The 18,377-nt window shown below is 40.8% G+C and overlaps 2 protein-coding genes across 13 annotated transcripts in view; both read left to right on the top strand.

Moving 5' to 3' along the window:
* The window catches only part of PIK3CA (phosphatidylinositol-4,5-bisphosphate 3-kinase catalytic subunit alpha), a 49,506-nt gene extending 39,257 nt beyond the window's left edge, over positions 1-10,249 (top strand). For 4 of the 9 annotated variants that reach the window (XM_055724113.1, XM_055724109.1, XM_055724111.1 and 1 more), the window contains one exon: positions 472-3,315. In XM_055724113.1, the coding sequence (XP_055580088.1) occupies positions 472-742 (271 nt within the window). In that variant the 3' untranslated portion in view covers positions 743-3,315. Of the gene's footprint in view, positions 1-471; positions 9,389-9,882 lie in introns of those variants that run through there. The other 5 variants (XR_008734542.1, XR_008734541.1, XR_008734540.1 and 2 more) reach the window with 5 other exon arrangements.
* On the top strand, positions 9,862-17,000 carry ZNF639 (zinc finger protein 639). Of its 4 annotated transcripts, none has more exons than XM_027809667.2 (6): positions 9,862-9,949; positions 11,953-12,053; positions 12,457-12,524; positions 13,104-13,211; positions 14,082-14,222; positions 14,497-17,000. In XM_027809667.2, exons 3-6 carry the CDS (start codon positions 12,467-12,469, stop codon positions 15,642-15,644), a joined length of 1,455 nt encoding a protein of 484 aa, XP_027665468.1. In that variant the 5' UTR covers positions 9,862-9,949; positions 11,953-12,053; positions 12,457-12,466; the 3' UTR covers positions 15,645-17,000. The 4 variants fall into 4 exon arrangements, with proteins under 4 accessions (XP_027665468.1, XP_055580089.1, XP_055580090.1 ...); XM_055724114.1 differs by having other exon boundaries at positions 14,082-14,228; XM_055724115.1 differs by lacking the exon at positions 9,862-9,949 and adding an exon at positions 10,689-10,785 and having other exon boundaries at positions 14,082-14,228.
* The last annotated feature ends 1,377 nt before the right edge of the window (positions 17,001-18,377 follow it).

Genomic DNA, 18,377 nt, shown 5'->3' with positions numbered 1-18,377 from the left:
AGTCTCTCCAGTACACTCTCCAGAGTATTTAAGGAGCAATAGCTACTGCCCTCATAAAACTACAGAAGAGAAGTGCATCTTCAGGATAACCAGGAAAGCACATCAGGAAACGTGCTTTGAAATCTGAAACGTCAGTAGCAATGACTAAAACGACTCTGTGAACTCCCCTAAACTTGGGTTGAATACTTGCACAAATTGCAAATGAGGTTTAAGGCTAGAAAGCCTGTCTTCATTTTGGTGGTTGTGTTAGTCTGACCACTGCTAATTCTTACAGAAATGAAGATAACCTGGCTAGGAAGATGAGTGTATTTTCTCAGCAATATTATGGTGTTCTTACTACACTAAGACTGTCTACTTTTTTCGTGACCGGTTACCTGAAAACTGTTGTGGAGGTGAAGTAACATGCATCTATTAGAGGAATACGCTGAGCAGTACACTGAGCTTTGTTTTTTTTCCCTCCGTCTCTTCCAGGTTTCAGGAGATGTGTTATAAGGCTTACCTAGCAATTCGGCAGCATGCCAATCTCTTCATAAATCTTTTCTCCATGATGCTTGGCTCAGGAATGCCAGAACTGCAGTCCTTTGATGATATTGCATACATTAGAAAGACCCTTGCATTGGACAAAACGGAGCAGGAAGCTCTTGAGTATTTCATGAAGCAAATGAATGATGCTCACCATGGTGGCTGGACAACAAAAATGGACTGGATCTTCCACACAATAAAGCAACATGCTTTGAACTGAAATGAAAGCAAAGCAAACAAGAACTGATAGCCCGCTTTGTGGGTACTGCACTGTTAATACCCATTAGCAGCAAAGACTGGTTGCATAGGAATTGCACAAACCATGAACAACATTAACATTTATGGCAAGAAGAGAGAAGAACTGTTCAGACAACTGTCAAAATAATGTAAAACAGGGTTTCAGATAGCACTAAAATTGTACACTTAAGGAATTAAGCTTTAGTATGATGTGTGACTTCATGTTATGCCTTAAGCCCAAAAAGGTAAACTTGGAAGAATGTTTCCTTTTTTCATGTGATAGGATAAATTAGAAGGAAGAAGAAAATAACGCTAGCATGAACATAGTCCATCACACATTACCTTAGACGTGGTACAGCAGATAGAGACTATGCTGGATTGAGAAGAGCGGAAAGAGAATTCGAGTGATAGTGAATATTTAAATGCAGCATAGTTTGAAGGGAAGGAGTTCTAGGCTCCAAGATCTAAAAACATTAGTGAGAGGACAGTGCCTTTTAAATGTGCTCAGAGGCATTAACACTGACGGGGTTTAGATGACCCTTTGATTTCTGGGTCCGTCACCTGCACAGTTTCTGAAAGCAGTAGGAAATAGGCCCATTCAGTATGGTGCTTCTTCTGCTCAGTATTTCTAGGGGTGCAATTCACATGTTCACAAAAACTCCCTATCATCCCCAAAAACTGACTAACCTGGAAATTGAATGGTCAGAATTGGGTTTAGTGCAACAGAGTTGTAGTGTTCATCTTAGGTTTGCTTTAATCTAACTTGAACTGAATAGATTTTTTTCATACATGTTTTCCAGAACCTAAAGAAAGGTGAGTTATTAAAATTATTGAAAGATTATTTTTTTATAAAGGCTATTTATATAATAGGAACTATTATTAATATATATTCTTTATTTACATGATTTGTCCAATATTCACTCTTTTAATTTTGCAGCCCAGTTCTATCTGTCCAAGACTCCCGTTTCCATTAACGTCACTGAAGGTGACCAGATATACTCCTAGGACCAAATTCAACCCTGGTGAAAGAGGACACAAGTACCATTGAAGTAGTGGGAGACACCCCCACTAACGCCAGAGGTGAACTTGGCCTGAGTGTCTTCAAAAAATTTTTGGGTATCACTCTTCACATTACTGAAGTGATATGCTGGCTATTCAAGGAACGTACATTTAAACCCTCAGTCTTTGGGTCCACCATTTCTCCTCTTTCTTCCTCCTTTGGAAGTGGTTGTTTAATCCAGTAACAGATACATCAGAAATAGCAATTAAGATTTTCAATATGATAAATAATAAGCAGCTCAACATACAGCAGATACGTTGGCTAGCTCAAAGCATGTGGAGTTACCAAACATTTTGTAGCTTTGTCTGTATTGTGTGTGTGTAATATATATATTTGTAAATGTAGTTGTTGTCCTCTAACACAATTACAATGTGTGCAATCCATTAAATTGGCACCACTTTTTGAAACTGCTCAGAGTACCAAGGATTTCAGATTGCCCTTATGCACAATTTCAGGTAGGACTGTTTTTTCTAATAATTAAACAGGATTTTTAATTGGTGAAGCCCATGATTCTGAGGGTGAGGTTAACCCTAACATTCTAAACTTGCTAGGTTGGTAGCACTTGGAGAGAATTCCAAAGGTCTGGAGCTTTCAGGGGTTCAGCTTGTTCAATTGCAAACGCGCACCGAGGTGCCACTCAGAAAGTGCAATACCATGTGTAATATAAAATATGCTGACAGTTGGTGTTAGATTAGAATATAAATATATAAATAAACTGTACTTTGTGCAGGCTGTACTGATGAGGTAAGGAGTGGTTGGCTTCATTTAGCAAATTGTAATATATTAAAAATGTGCAATCAATTACATTATGAAAGACTTTGGGGATTGTAAAGCCAAGACTTTGGTCTTTCAAGACACTTTCATAGTCAAGATCCTGCAGTTGATTACTGCACACATGGATACTTGATGCTGTGGAGGGAAACCTGTTTTTGTGAAAACTACAGAAGTTCCAAGAATAGTATAGGGAATGTGAAGTTTTATTTCCTTGGCTCTATTAAATACTTTTGGAGTACTCCAATAGACTGCCCATTACTCTTTTAGACTGTTACATATTCCTTTGTTCATACAAATATTTTAACTCCTGCTATATAATAATACCCTTGTATGTATTACTTTGCAGTCAACACTAACGATTTAGCTCTTCTAAAATATGGCTTAGTTTCAATTTAAATTTAGTTCACAATCTGAAAGCCTGTTGGCTGTAACTTAATTTAACTGAGTAAAACTGTTGCACAAATGCCACATTGGGTGCTATATTACATTATTTATCTGGTATTGAAACAATGCTTTACCTCGTTTATCTAAGAGACTGTCAGCCTTTTCCAGCCTGGATGAAAAGTTCAACTTGGATTTCTTGGATGTTATGAGCCCAGTGTCCTTTGTACTTTTTGCCCCTTTCTAGCCATTTACTTCTGTAAATACGAGTATAAACGTCTCTCAGTTCAAGCATAGTGTTCTGCACCTTTTTTTGTGCAAATAAAGGTGTGAGGAATCAGGCTATGTTTCCAAAAGTTACTGCAACTAAATGCTGTGCACAAGCTGTACAAAATTTTATAAATGCCAAATAGTAAAAGAAAGGAAACATCATAGCGATACAGACATAATATGGTTTGGGATAATGATAGCCTTTGAATAAAAAGAGAAGTAGGAAGAAGCTCATGAGCTTGAAGTAGTTGTTCTTACTGTAACCAGGATGAGCATTTGCAAAACATTCTGCCAGTGCTTCAGGAAAAAAAAATAGCCTTTTTTCATCTTCAGTGTGTTCAACTCCAGTTACTTCATCCTGTTACACCAGTGTTGCACTGATGTAACTGCACTGTAGACAGTGGCGGTACTATTTACTACATTGGTGTAAATGAGAGGATGTCATCTGTACTCAATATCGGGAAAAAATCTGCTTACAGACACTGAAAGCACCTGTATCTGAGCTCTAGGTTTTTACAGAGTTGCTTTGAATTCGGATTTTTATTTTTTTAACCATTCCCACTTCATGGAGAGTAGAAAATGATCCGTTTATTCTGAGAATCGGCTGCACAAAACACTAAGTAGCTTATTTTGAGCTTGAATTGAATCTGAACGCCTTGTTCCTGCAAAACTTTGTAGCAGGACTACCAAAGCAAGGAGCCCAGGACTGGGCCTTGTGTTTTATTACAGAGCATTAGGACATGGTAGTTTAGTGACACACAAATTTAAAACCAGTAATTTTTTCAACTGTGAAACTGTTTTTGATTTCATGACAGAACAGGCTGCTGCTGATAAGTTTTTTTTCTTAAAAATACATTCTTTGCTTTCCTGAAGATAGCAGAAAAAGCACCTGTACTGACTTCTGTATGCACACATCTCTGTTCTGAAAGGGTGCATTAGTAGTTTTTTCATCACTGAAACAGACTTTCAGTATAATTTTTAAAATAAAAGGCATTTAAATAAAACCAAAATTGTTAGTAGTTTGGTATCTTGTGGAGAAGATATAAGCCTGTATATTAAGGGCGATATAGAAATTGCCAAGCTTGTAGAGAACTTTGTATGTGATGACCCTGCTGTTGGTGGTTTGGAAGGTTGTTTTTGGTGTTGTGGTTTTTTTCCAACTTTCCTTTTAATGTAAAATATTAAATGCCCTTCAGCGGTCAGTAGCCCATGTTTGTTGACAATTTGAAGGTATTTTCTTTGCTTTGTCGTTTTATAACTGGCATGTTCCAATGTCTGTTCTTAATAATTGTGAATTCCTCCTGTTTTGCATGTCTGTACAGGTTGCAGACCCGGGCTGGACCCATTCAAAAACGAATATCAAAAAAGCCACTTGAAATTTACTATTTTGATGTCTTTGACATCTTGAAAATGCTTCAAGTTAATGAAAATGGTGTGGTATTACAGAAAGAATTGTAACTTGCTGCTTCTAAGATTATTTTCTTTTAAACTGCTATTATCTTGTTGTAGTTTTACTTGAATGGAACAAGAACCACAGTTTGTTTTTTTTTTAATACTGTATAGCTGTGGATGTTGCAGACTGTTGAATCCCAGTTTAATTTTGCAATACATGTTTCATACAAATAATGATTTTCTTCTTTTTTTTTTTTCTCCATGCTGAAAGTTGTCTCAGTTTAGGTAAGGCTCTATCTGTCCAAAATGATGTGTAGCTCACCACCTCTGCGGTTGGTGTAGGATTTTATTTTTTTGGGGGGGTGGGGGTGGGGTTTGTTTGTTTTATGTTTTACATCTGTGTTAGTCAAGGGAAGCCAACTGGAAACTGGATATAGAAGTTTTCTGTCTGCGTATGCTAACCAAATCTATAGGTTCTCTGATCTTGGAGAAATTCTGATTTCACCTTAATGCTGATAGAATGCTGACTTAATCATGATCACGATGGATTCACAACAGCATATGAACTCATAATTACACTACATGCGTATTAAAGTTTACTTGTATTGATTTGGTATGAAAAATGTTCTCTTAATGAGGAACGTTACTAGCAGCCCGTTTAAACACTTGACAATGTTACTTTGAAATAGTCTTTAATTGGCCTTTTCAGCTCTCCAATTCCTAACTACTGTAATCTTGTCTGTACTTCTGGTCTTGAGACTTACAGGTTTTCTATTGCTTGCTAGTGTAAATGTTCCCTCTTCCTACTCTTTTTCACAGTATAAAGACTTGTTGAACCCATGCTTATGAGAAACAGTTGTTCTTAATTTGCAGTACAGTATTCTTGACTTCTGAGCTTTATGGGATAGACTTTTAAAAGCATGAGGTCTTACTGTGATAGCACTCCTGACACTAAGCCAGAGGTGGATCCCTCTGTCCCTGTCTCTCCCCTTCCCTCTCCAACACCCCTCTCCCCTAAAAAGGGACATGCCCATAGCGTAAGAACATAAAACGCTTGTCAGAGAAGATCAATTGAAGCAGTGCTCTGCCCGTACATTGACGCTCGTGTGCCCACTGGTTTATATAAATGTCTTCAGTTTAAGTGTCCTTGCTGTCACTTATGTACACAATGCAATTTTTCTTTCAGCATAAGGAAAGCCAAAAATACACTGTCTTTACTGTCGCTGAAATTCTGGTGCCAGATCCCCAGTAGCTATTAAACTGGTTCAGGTACTATTTAGTTCAGTGTAATTGCATCAATTTTGTTAGGAACCTGTTCCAGTAATAAAATTAATCACAGTTAAACCTAATGTAATTGTATTGTTGAAGTCATAAAAAGGCCAATTTAAGCAGAAGCTGTTTCTCCTAAGAATCTTATGTTGTAGTTTAGTTAATTCTTAAGAGCCAAAGCACAGGTATTCATAGATGCAATCCTCTTTGCCTTGTTTCTTTGCTTTTTTTAGTCTATTTCTAGGCTTCATTAATAGTGTTCTATATCCTGAATTACCAGCTGCCCAAGGCTGTCCAGAGTTGTCTTACTGTTTCATTTGGGAAGGGGAAAGAAAAGGAAAAGATAGCGATGAATTCTCCTCTTCTGCTACAGCTGCTGCACTCCAGATTCTTAATTTCCTCTTGTGAAGATAAATGTGTAATTCATCATCTGGGAATATCATCCTTTTCTCTTGCCCCCTCTCACTTCTGAATATCTGCATATGCTATCAAAATCCACTTCCCTGGCAGAGAGGATTTAAAATGTATATAGCTGCAGTCTGATGTTCTGGATTCTCAGGCTTGAATTTTTGAAAGTAGTGTTGTCATTGTAACTAGCACCACAATTGAAAGAATTTTCACGGAATCACTGACGTTGGCAGAGACCTCTGGAGATCATCTAGTCCCGCCACCCTGTTTGAAGCAGGATGAGATAGAGCAGGTCGCCCAGGACATAATCCAGTTGAGGTTCGGGTCTGCCCTAGTAAGAAGAGTCCACAGTTGAAGTTTTTTCTTAATGTTTGTATGAAATTTCTTCTATTTGCCTAATGCCCTTTCAGTGGGCAGCTCTGAGAAAAGCCTTGCCTGTTGTCTTCGCTTCTCTCCATCACATATTTATATACATTGACGAGATGCTCCTTGAGCTACCTCTTCATCTAGCTAAACAGTCTCAGCTCTCAGCCGCCTCTCCTGTTCATCATCTTCATGGCCCTTGGCTGGACCCGTTCCAGTACATCCATGTCTGGCTTGTACTAGGGAGCCCAGCACTGGACCCAGCACTCCAGGTGTGGCCTCCCCAGTGCTGAGCAGAAGGGCAGGATGAAGTCTCGCTTTCCTTGACCTGCTGGTGATGCTCTTCATAAATCAGCTCAGGGTCATGTTGGCATTTTGGATAAATAGAGCCCAGGAGGGTGTAATCACTTGATGCTTATGCCTATCTTTGTTGAAGCTGGTAGCAGTTACATATCTGCATCAAAAGGAGAGTGTAAACACCCACTGATGCTTGAAATATCTCTTAATGAGACAATTATCTTTGAAATAACCACTACTGGGGAGGGGGTGGGGGGATGTTGCCATGTGTATGTCATTATGTGATAAAGGTCCTGTGGTAAATAGTTAGAAAGCAAGACATTTGTAGTAATAATGGGCCAAAAAAATATTTTAAGATGCAGCAAGATGCATGTGTTGTCATACTGAGAATAGTCTTGCACTTACTTAAAAAAAAGTACTTAAAAAAAGAAAAAAAAAACCACAAAAAACCCCACACAACCCTTTTTTTTTTTTTTCCCCTTCTGCTGTGCTACTCTAACAAAAGTTTGGCCTATGATACTTACTGTAGTTCATGTTCATGGGAAACTGTAAAAATCTGCTTTTTATTTATCTTTGCGGTCTGTATCACATGCTGTTTATTAAAAAAAACCCTACTTTTGGTTTTTATCACACTTGAGTGTTAATGTATATATACTAACAACTAAATTAAAATAATATGGTTGGTACACTCGTGAATCCTGAAGTGAGAATTGAAGAAATCTTCAGTCTTGGTGGTGGGATTTGGTGTGGCAGCTCTGCTTTTGAAAAAGGCTGGAAGAATGGAGATAGAAATTTTGTACATATGTTAATTTGGGCAGCAACAGAAATAGAATTTGCATTATTTATGGGTGGGAAGTCCTAGATGCATGTAGCATTTGGTCTTGTACATGTTGATCCTCAAAATAAGTAACTTTTTTAGATGATAGCTGTAAATGTTTTGATGGGAACAGATGTTACTGAAATTTCAACTGGACGGTTTTAAGGCCCCTGCTAAATCAATCCTTTGTGTTTTCATTACCAAAACTATATTTAAAAAAAACAAACAAAAACAAAAACCAAGGAAACTAGGCTGTATTTTTGTATCTAATACTAACTTTGAAAGTGAGAAACTTACTTTAGAAGTCACTCACTGGCAAGTACAAGAGCATGGGGCTGTAATGGAATTGTTTCTGTGGACATGTTGGTCTACTTTGAACTTGAGTAGCTAACAAACCTATTGTGGGAAGGATTTGAGCTCTCTTGCTGAGAATTTCACTTTTTGGGAGGGATGAGGGAAGTGTCAGGGTTTTTAATCGGGTCGCTTCTACACATCTCTGTTCCCAGTTAGCTTCAAACTGTGTATGCTGCTCGGTTCTGTTTCAGATCACCACTGCCTAGCTTTGAAGAAGGCTGTGCTCCAGCAGGTGCTCAGTCTGCACTGGATCAAACTCCATAATTAAAGGTGCACATCATTATCTTGACACTTATACTTGGATTCAAAGCAGCTTGTTCAGTAACCTGAACTAACAGATTAAACTTGTGTTCGTTACAGTGTAAGGTGAGGTTTACCTTTTTTAGTAACTATGAAATGGGTATGAGTGGTTACTACCTTGTTTTAAATGCACAGGATTGCTCAGGGAAAGGGGAAGGTCAGTTCTTGTTCAAATGCAGATCATTAGACTTTACTGCCATGACCATAGTGTGGTTTGTTTGGGGTTTTTTTGGGGGTAGTTCCAAGTCACTTATCTTGAAAGTATCGAAAAGTTACAGAAAAATTGCAAAATAGCACTGGTTATTTGGAACCAGAAGTGTGATTCGCAGTGTGGGCAGTTCAGTGTGGGAATCTCAGTAAGCCCTCCTGACTTTGCTCAGAACCCAGTCTGGTTTCCAACCTGCCTCGAAAGACTTGATCAAAAATTTGAGCCTATGCAACAAAGGAGCAGGAAAACTGAAGCTGGGCAAGATAAACTCCTGTATGTCCTTTTAAACACTGAGAAATCTACCTTCAGCAAAGGTTATGGTAAGCTACGCTTACTGCTTTCATTGAAGAAAGAGTTGACTCAGTTCTCCTTACTTCAGTAAAGATACCCCCTTGCTCCTTAACACGAACATCATCTGTGTTGCTCGATCTAAATGATAACGTGACTGTCATGCTGGCTTTTCTTCTACTTCCAGTTGGAATGGGTTCTGAGTGATTAAAACCTGACCCAGAGCTGTCTGAGCATCCCAAGCATGTGGTCATTTAGCAAATGAGACTAAATTAGACTTTTCTATCTAAAGCATTGATGCCATGGTTTGCCTGTGACTGAACTGGATCTACAGCTTCAAATGTGATCCTCCTCACATGTTTTTCTTTCACTCAACGTCTTGTCTTTTCATGTGATGTAGGTGTTGTTCGGCTGCGCTGCTCTGTGTGGAGAAGAAATCAATCACAAGGTACAGAAGACCTATTGTGCTTTGTTAGCCTGAGTTTGTCTGGCCAAGCAGGACTGAATTCAAAGGGTTGGGTGGGGTGTGGGTTTTGGTTTTTTTTTCCTTTCCCTTGTCAAATTAGGGATTTTAAGTTCTCGTTACTGCCCCCCGGTGAGAACTGGGGAAAGTGGGGTTTTTTTGGAGTATTTACATGGAAAAAAAAAATTGGTGAATACAGGGAGAACTGCGTAGGCACCTCCCCATTTGGGTGGTTGTAACCCGTTTGAGAGCTTTACACAAACTGTCCTGGAGTAACCTCATCTGTGGCTGGAATAAATGGCAGAGAACAAACTGAACTGGGATGCCAGGATGTTGTTTGATTAGTAACTTGGCTCGGGAGATAATAGATACACCATGTTTGTTCAATTCCTGAGTGCTCAGCAGTGTGCCTTCAAAAGGGCACCTCTAGTTATATTTATGCTGCTTACTATCCCATCAAAACTTCTGTGTGACCACAGGATGAAGCTCTGCCCAAATTGCATCACCCAAAAGAAATGTTTCCAACTTCCAGGACAAAAGCTAAAGGTAGGATTTTACAAACAGCAAGTCCAGCCTCAACTTCCAGCTAATGAGTAAAACTCAGACCAGAAGCAGGGTATAACTTCTTTTAATAATTCGTGGAGCAACATCATCAGGGATGTTGTAGATTCTCTGCTAATTGAAAGCTTGATCTTAAAATAAGGTAATGTCAGGATAAGCCAGAGTGGAATAGCTCAGTGAGAGAAATGCTTGGTAAAAACCGGTCATCTGTTTTAAGTCATCTAAATGTCTGTAATAGTCTCCCTTCTGTCTCCAAAATAAATTACTGGATATTTTGAAAAATAAGATGCTGTTTGAAATATTCTTCTTTCTGGAGAAATGTAACTTACTAATCTTTCCTGTGATGTTAAAAAAAAATGAAGTGAGCAAACCAGGTGATTCTTTTGTGATTATAAATCTGGAAAGTTCTGAAAAGGGACCAAGTTGCTTATTTTAATTCTCCAACCGTTAATTGACATGGATTCTTCTGTACCGCAGCTTTAAGAGACAGCAGCAGTAACAAAAAGGGTAAGTTTGTGCTTTACGAGGTTCTGGCTTTGGTACCCAGCTCCTCTGCTGGGAGATACGAACCCGGGCAAAGCCCGCAGCTGCGGCTGTGCGGGTGGCGGCGCAGCCGTGAGCTGTCGGGATGCTGGAGCGATCAGATTAATTCAAGGTTTATTTTGCGCCGCCCCCGGTGTCAGGGCGGGGGTCGGGCGGCGCTGGCGCGGCCCCCAGGGGGCGCCATGACGGCGGCCGGCCCGGCCCCGCCCCGCCCCTTCCCCCGCGGGGAGCGCCGCGTCCGGAGGCGCAGCGGCCCGGCGCCGGGCGCGGAGCGGAAGGTGAGTCCCGGCGGGGAGGCAGGAGGGGAGCGGCCGCCGGCGGCGCCCGCAGCCCGGGGCTGTGCCGCGGCTCCGCCGGCGCCCGCCTCCCTCCGCCTCCGTCCTCCGCCGGGCGCGGCTCGCCTGCCCCGGCCCTCGCCCTGCGCCCGCTCCCATTTTACCCGCCCCGGCGCCATTTGAAGCGCGAACCCGCGCCCGCCGCCCCCAGGCGAGGGGCCCGCCCGCCGCCGCCCGGGGCCGGGGAGTGACTCACGCTGCGCGGCGGGGCCGGGCCCGGCCGGCGGCGCTGCCCGGCGGAGGCTGCGGGCTGGGCCCTCTCTCCGCCGCCCAGGCGCGGCCGCGGCTGCGCCCCCGGGCCGGGGGTGCCGAGCGGCGCGGCAGCCCCGCTCCCGCCCGCCTTTCCCCGCTGCGGCCTCCGCGCAGGCCGCGGGGGCTCCGGGCAGGCAGGTGTGGGGCCTCTGCGCCTTCCCCCTGGCCGCGGCGGGGGGGCGCCCCGGGTAGAGCCGCCGGGGAGGAGCAGCCGGCGCTGTGGGCCCGTCCCCGGGAGGCTGAGCCCCGCTAACGGCACAGCCCGCCGCCTCCCTGCGCCGTGGGTGCTGCCCCGCCGCCAGAAAAAGCCGTGAGGGCATTCGATACATCTAGGCCGTGATACAATGTTAAGAAACCCTGCTTTTCCCGTGTTAGTCTCCTCTTAAAATAAAATTTTCATCCAGACAGTTATTGCTTTGATAATTTCGTGAGAACAGCATTTACTTGATGGGGGCCTTTTTTGCCTGCCGTCACCTCTGGCGGGTGGCATTGCCTCCAGAAGATCCTGGCCCCGAAGTGCTCTAGCATCAGCGTAAACCACACGGGATTCCATGCCTCCATCCCTTTCTTCTTCAAAACTGTTTGGGCCAGTGTATAGCTTGAGTATTTTTGGTGTCATCTCCAGATATTTTCCTGTTACCAGGAGCTGCCAAGTGCAGAGAAAGCCAACTAACCTGGTACAAAAAGAAAACAAATGCTACTGCATCGACCTTAATCATTTTGATGCTCTAACCCAAAATTAATTGCTACTTTTTATGTTGTTTCTACCTTCAATTTCCATAGCTTTGATCTTAGTAATACTTGTGTTTTCAATTATTTTTGTTTTGTGCTAGTTTTTAAAATGCTGTTGTTCCGTAGGTGAAAATCTCAAGCTGATCTATTTGCTACATGTGGAAGCTGTACAGCTATCAGCTGCTTAGCTGCTCTGCTTGCTGATACAGAAGTGTCTAGGATTTTTGGTAAGAGAGAATGACTTCAGTTAGTTTTTCAGCATTAAAACTTTACCTGAAGGACTCGGCCTCAGCATGTCTGGTCTCTGACAAAAGGCGACAGGGTGCTGGAGAGCTGCCTTGTACGTAACACTGAGCACTTGAGTGCCTGGAGCCCTGAGCTGTCTGTCTTCATGGTGAACCTTCCTTTGTTCAAGGGCAGAAATAGGAAATTAGACTTCAGGAGCTGTGTGCATTAAATGTGTTCTTAACGGTAACAAAATGGGCTGGGGGACAAGAAAGGAGAGTAGGGAAAACTTGTATTTAATGTGTGGATTTTCAAAACGTTTGTATTGTTTCATGGAGCTGTGAAAGATAAACTAGATACAAACAAGTCTAATTCTTGAATATTTTTACTTTACAATTAATTTAGACTGTTCAAAATGAATGAACACCCTAAAAAGAGGAAAAGGAAGACTCTACATCCTTCTCGATATTCAGGTCAGTCTAAAGTTTTGAGTTATGTACGCTTCAGGAAGTTTATTTTTTCTCAGAATAATTGCTTTATGAGAAGGGACCTCATGTGCTAATTAATGCAAAACAAGTAATGTAAAGGGCATGAGAAGTCTTGGTCTGAATGTATTGAGTATCCTCTCTGTGTGCTTCACTGTTCAGCCACTTCCAGTCAAGCATCTGAACGGTTTTGTTCTGTACTCCCTGCAAATGGGGAAACTTGCTGAAGCTACAGAATGGAAGATGATTCTACTAACACGCAAGGGGAGAAGTTTTGTAAAATTTGGTTTGGAGGGGGGGTGTCCAGAAGTGTTCAGCACTGGACAAACTGTGGTCCTGTCACTGTCTTCAGTGGGAGCAGAGTTTAGTAATGACTGTATCGAATACTCCAAACATCAGGGCAACAGCTGGAAGTTGTAAATTGCAACAGGAACGTTATCAGGCCAGCACACTATTTCTCCCAACACAACAAGCAGAAGTGTGGCCAGTGAAGACAGTTTTGGCGAGCAGATAGGTATGTAGCTACATCAATGTGCTGGCATTAAAACTTCCCTTTGTTTGTTTCAGATTCTTCAGGTGCAAGCAAATACATAGACAACAGTGGGATTTTTTCTGACCACTGCTATAGTGTCTGTTCTATGAAACAGCCAGATACAAAGTTTTCTGAAAACAGAGGTAAGACTACGTTCTGGGGCCTTGTTCTGCAGTTCTTTACTAAGTGTGCCATGCTTCTGTTCATAGAAGTAAACAGAACACAAAATATTTAGCGGGTGATTTCTGAGCATCATTATGATCTGCTATGCCGTAGACTGGTAGAAGGGTGTTTAACTGTCATAACTGAAATACAGTTTTCAAAGTAGAAACTTTGACAACAATGGTGACAAAAAGATCCTTCAATTCTACAACGTTTATAACTATGATTGGACTAATTTATCTAAATATCTGCTAGCTAGGTAATGTAAAGCTGATGTAAATAATCAGAGTTCAGATGAGATTCACCAGCAATTGCATTGGAGAGTCCTTGTTTTATAGAAAATAAAATGCGTGTTTATAAAACGTCCACAAGTAGATGTAACACTTAGCAGAGCAAATGTGAGCATGGATTTTTATTATATTTAGTTTTCTTTTCACTCTAACAAATGAGCCAGCAAGTCTCCAGAAGTCTTAAAAAGTTAAGTATTTTAAAGTGTGATGTCCAGAATACTTAAGAATATTTTTTTTAAATTGTGTCTTTAAAATGTAAGTTTCATTAAGGATTTTAATCCTTAATTATGACTGATCCTTAATCAACTGACTATTTTTTGCTGAAATTTTAAAGACAGAGTTGCCACCTTTTGAATTTTCTTGTGTTGTCTTCTGTAGGTATGGAAGAAATGTCGAAGGCGTTGTTACTTTCTTTAATGTAGGTTATGATGTGATTAGTATATAAAGAATAAGTAAATTATTACTTAGACCATCTTATACCATAAGATCTGTGGTTAAATCAAAGAATCACTGATGTTACGGACAAACGATGACCAGGTGATTGTTGTTGTATCTTTGCAGGTAGATTCCACAGTCCTGCGCAGAGCTTAGACACAGATGATGACGGGAGTCCAGTGCATGCTGGGACTTCTCAGTGGAGTGGGTCACATTCAAACATCGTGGGGTTACACTATACAGACCCTACTAAAAAGAAGGATAAAGGTAAAGGTCAGTGTGTTTTTGCAGCTTAGGCGCTGGGAAGCTGGAAAGCACGGCTGCTGGCTTTTAACCTAACTTTTTTTGCTTTGACAGAAGAGGTGAAGGATTTGTAGCTCATGTTAGTTATTTGTTAAACATAAAATATAGTCTGGCTGGGTAAAAGTAACTGCTTTTTGAATTTGTAAGCTGCTACAACTAACTGAAAATTTAAATATGGAACTGGGTGTTCTGCAGGGTTTTTTAACTTTTTGGTTTTATTACCCATTTCCTCTTCCAGATAAAGGTACTAATAATGGGACGTGCAGAGACTTATGTGATTCACCTATATTTAGTGACAGCCCTACAGAAGAAGAGAAACCTCTAGATATTCAGACGGTAGAAATTTCTACAACAGAAGTGAATGCTGTGGAAGTTCACGATATTGAAACACAAACTGTGTCGCCTGAGAAGCTAGAAGCTGAGGACCTAGAGGACATCCCTCTGGAAACCTGTAAAATCTTTGAGAAGAACCAGGCTTTGAATATCACAGCTCAACAGAAATGGCCTTTGCTGAGAGCTAACAGCAGTGGCTTGTACAAGTGTGAGCTCTGTGAGTTTAACAGCAAATACTTCTCTGATTTAAAGCAGCACATGATCCTGAAGCATAAGACATGTACAGACACTCACGTCTGTAAAGTTTGTAAAGAAAGCTTTTCCAGCAAAGTGCAGCTTATTGAACATGTAAAACTACATGAGGAGGATCCATACATCTGTAAATACTGCGATTACAAAACAGTGATATTTGAGAATCTGAGTCAGCACATAGCAGACACGCACTTCAATGACCACCTTTACTGGTGTGAGCAGTGTGATATGCAGTTCTCCTCGAGCAGCGAGTTGTACCTGCACTTCCAGGAGCACAGCTGTGATGAGCAGTATTTGTGTCAGTTCTGTGAGCATGAAACCAATGATCCAGAAGACCTGCACAGCCATGTGGTGAATGAACATGCATGTCGACTGATAGAGTTAAGCGACAGCTATAACAACAAGGAGCGTGGACAGTTCAGTCTCATAAACAAAATCAGTTTTGACAAGTGCAAAAACTTCTTTGTATGCCAGGTGTGTGGCTTTAGGAGCAGGCTGCATACAAATGTCAACAGGCATGTAGCTATTGAGCACACCAAAATATTCCCTCATGTTTGTGATGACTGTGGGAAGGGCTTTTCAGGTATGTTGGAATATTGCAAGCATTTAAGCTCTCATTTATCTGAAGGGATTTATTTGTGTCAATACTGTGAATATTCAACAGGACAGATTGAAGACCTTAAAACTCATTTGGATTTCAGGCATTCAGCAGATTTGCCTCATAAATGTACTGATTGTTTAATGAGATTTGGAAATGAAAAAGATCTTTTAAGTCATCTTCAGATACATGAGACAGCATGATTACTTTGTTTCCCTGTAATCAATTTGTTAGAATTGGAATTAATTTCCAGTCACGGAAATGTGATATTAAATACAATTTTAACAGCAGTTTTACAATGCGAATGTTTTCATCTTTATATCACCAAAGCATGTATAACAACTTGGTGTTGTGAATTTCCTTACCTAGAGGTTTTGGTAGGAATAATCGCATTTACAGTGCAATTGATCAGATTTGGGGGGTGGGGGAACACATGACAGTGGGAGTAGTTGCATGCTGTGACTGCAGCAGTTCTGGTGGTCATCCCACAGTTTCACATCTGATGTACAAGACCAGCTCTTGAGTTCAAAAAGGGACAAAGAGAAAGCCAACACCAAGTTCCATGCTTAAGTAACACCATCCTGATCTCAATTGCGTATGCAGCTCGTGTTACCCTCTGTGTCAGCAGGTCGTTGTGCTGATGTTTAGCAAATTGCAGCAGCCTGCTAAAGATAAGGGTGTTCCAAAAATTCCCAGGCATGGACATTTCCAAATTCACATACCAGCCTGCGTTCCCCACATCATACTGTTGATAAGGTTTTAAAATTGTCCTGTTTTTCTCTTGGGGTACCTATCCAACCTCATTGTTTGCTCTCTTTGTTCAGTGCTTAATTTCAATTCCTGTCTGTGGAACTGTCCAACAACAGTCTCTTCCATACATATACTACAGACCTCCCACATGATTTTTGTCTCCCTTATTTACCTTCAGTTCCTATCTTTGAATGCACCAAGAAGAGTCACCTTGCTTGCCTGTAGACTGGGTCATGTGTTAAGGAGTAATTGTAAGGGAAATTGCAAAGTGATCCAGCTGAGAATGTACAAGGTGTGATTTTCTTATCTAAAATTTTAATGTAGCTCTCACCTGAAATTATATCGCCAACCTCATTTAGAGCAAGCCTCTATTAGTCTATATTTTGTATACTTGTAATTAGCTTTCCACTGCTAGTAATTTGAGTACTGTTCCTTTAATTCTGTTAATTTTAAACTTTCCTACATACTGGCTTGAAACACTGGTACAGTACAAACATTTTATTAACTTTAATCACTTTCAAATGATTTAACACATCTTTTCAGCTCAGATAGTGCTGTTCTGCCGTTATAATCATGAGAAGTGAATTTTTACAATTCATTCTGTAGCTGTGTTTCTAGTGGATACTTGCACAGGTAAAAATAATGGTGAGGTCATTTAGATTGTACTAGTTACCAGAGTGAAATTACCCGTAAATTAGTGGTGGAGTTTACATTTCCTTCTGTATTGATTGTAAATTTGTAATGTAATATTGTCTAAAGTAAGCTTTGTATAGATATAATTAATGTATAAAACATTTCTCGATCAGTGAGATTTGGTGTTATCAGCTTCAAGATGTGCAAAGGTCTTTGCATTTGCTTTTTAAAGCTAAGGATAAAAATTGGCTGAATATAGTCAGTTTATGAGTGTTCCGATTTCTAGAGAAGCGTTTCTGGAAGGTCTATGAACTAGTTGGTGTGTATTTTTTTGTAGCAGGCAAGACCATTTTCATCATTTTGAAGTGCTGATTTACTACTAAATCTTCCATGCAGTCACTGAAAAGGGCAACCTGATGGTGTCCTGACTGTAGTTTATTAGTCTGTTGTATAGAGAATGACGGTGTCTGTGGTAGAATTTTGCATTTCTTATTTTGAGCACATTCATCCTGGCTGGCTTGAAACGGTAGCAGTAATATAGTTAACAAAGCACTAATAAGAATTATTTTACATATGGAAAGTTAATTTTGTTCATATGTGTATATCAGGGTGGGGGGAGGAAAGCTGCTTCTCTTAAAACCCTGCTCTTGGTGATGACACACAGGTGGAATGGCAAGACTGAGCTCTCTGGAGAAAGCTGCTCCAGGTGACAGTGACAAGAAGTGGAAAAAAAGGCATTAAAAAAAAAAGAAAACCAAAACCCACAAAATAAGTGGGCTTAAGTGCGTACGTTCCTATAAACCAGCATTGTCCCACACAGGAAAGGTGGTCTTTTGTAAAAGCACAAGCCCTGTGGTACTGAAAACTTGCTTGTTGACTCCTGAGTAACTTCATGTCTATCTTGGAGTTCTGTTATTTATAATCTCTAAACTGGGAATGAAAAAAACACCCCGTAGGAATGCTACGAAGCCAAATCATTCCTAACTAAAAATTCACCCCACAGGGTCCAACTAGGACACCTTTTCAAGTTTTTCTTAGGTTGGATTTTATAAATAAGGAACTAATGTTAATATTTTTCTATTTAATATCTATCAGAAAGTAAATTGAAATGGAGAGGAGTAGCTTGCCTTGTTTTACCTTGGCAGGAATGCAAGTAGGGTATCGGCTTCCCTGTGATCAGCATGGTAAAAGGAGAAAGAGATTAAGTAGCACAAAAAATAGGTAATGAGTGGAGTCTCTCTAGAAGTTGGAAGGCCAAAAGTGATCACTGTGTGCCAAGGACAGGGTGTTGTCCCCATCGAAGGACAAAAGTTTGGTTTGTTTATGCGAAGCACATAAGTGGAAGGTCAGTGCGCTGATTGCTGCACAGAGGTGAACCAAGAGCAGGGGCATGCGGCTGGTCCGGTACTGCCAGAGACTGCTGCCTTAACCCTGTAGCTTCAGCAATTCAGCCAAGTCGTGAATGAGAGAAATTAACTGTACTAATTGAAGTATGTCAGTATTATTTGGTTTTGTTTTTTTTTTTTCCTCGGAGTCACTTTGTGTGTCACTCG

Source organism: Falco cherrug, chromosome 11, assembly GCF_023634085.1.
Source record: "Falco cherrug isolate bFalChe1 chromosome 11, bFalChe1.pri, whole genome shotgun sequence".
NCBI lineage: Eukaryota > Metazoa > Chordata > Aves > Falconiformes > Falconidae > Falco > Falco cherrug.
The sequence above is the reverse complement of the archived record's forward strand: the minus strand, read 5'-3'. Positions and strand labels throughout refer to the sequence as shown.

What these genes read in the sequence shown, in the direction of transcription:
- ZNF639 (XM_055724114.1), top strand. Translation starts at nt 12,467, where the DNA reads ATGAATGAACACCCTAAAAAGAGGAAAAGGAAGACTCTACATCCTTCT. An exon ending in AAAGTTTTCTGAAAACAGAG is followed by an intron (nt 13,212 to 14,081) that starts GTAAGACTACGT and finishes GTATCTTTGCAG; the next exon opens with GTAGATTCCACAGTCCTGCG. An exon ending in AAAGAAGGATAAAGGTAAAG is followed by an intron (nt 14,229 to 14,496) that starts GTCAGTGTGTTT and finishes TTCCTCTTCCAG; the next exon opens with ATAAAGGTACTAATAATGGG.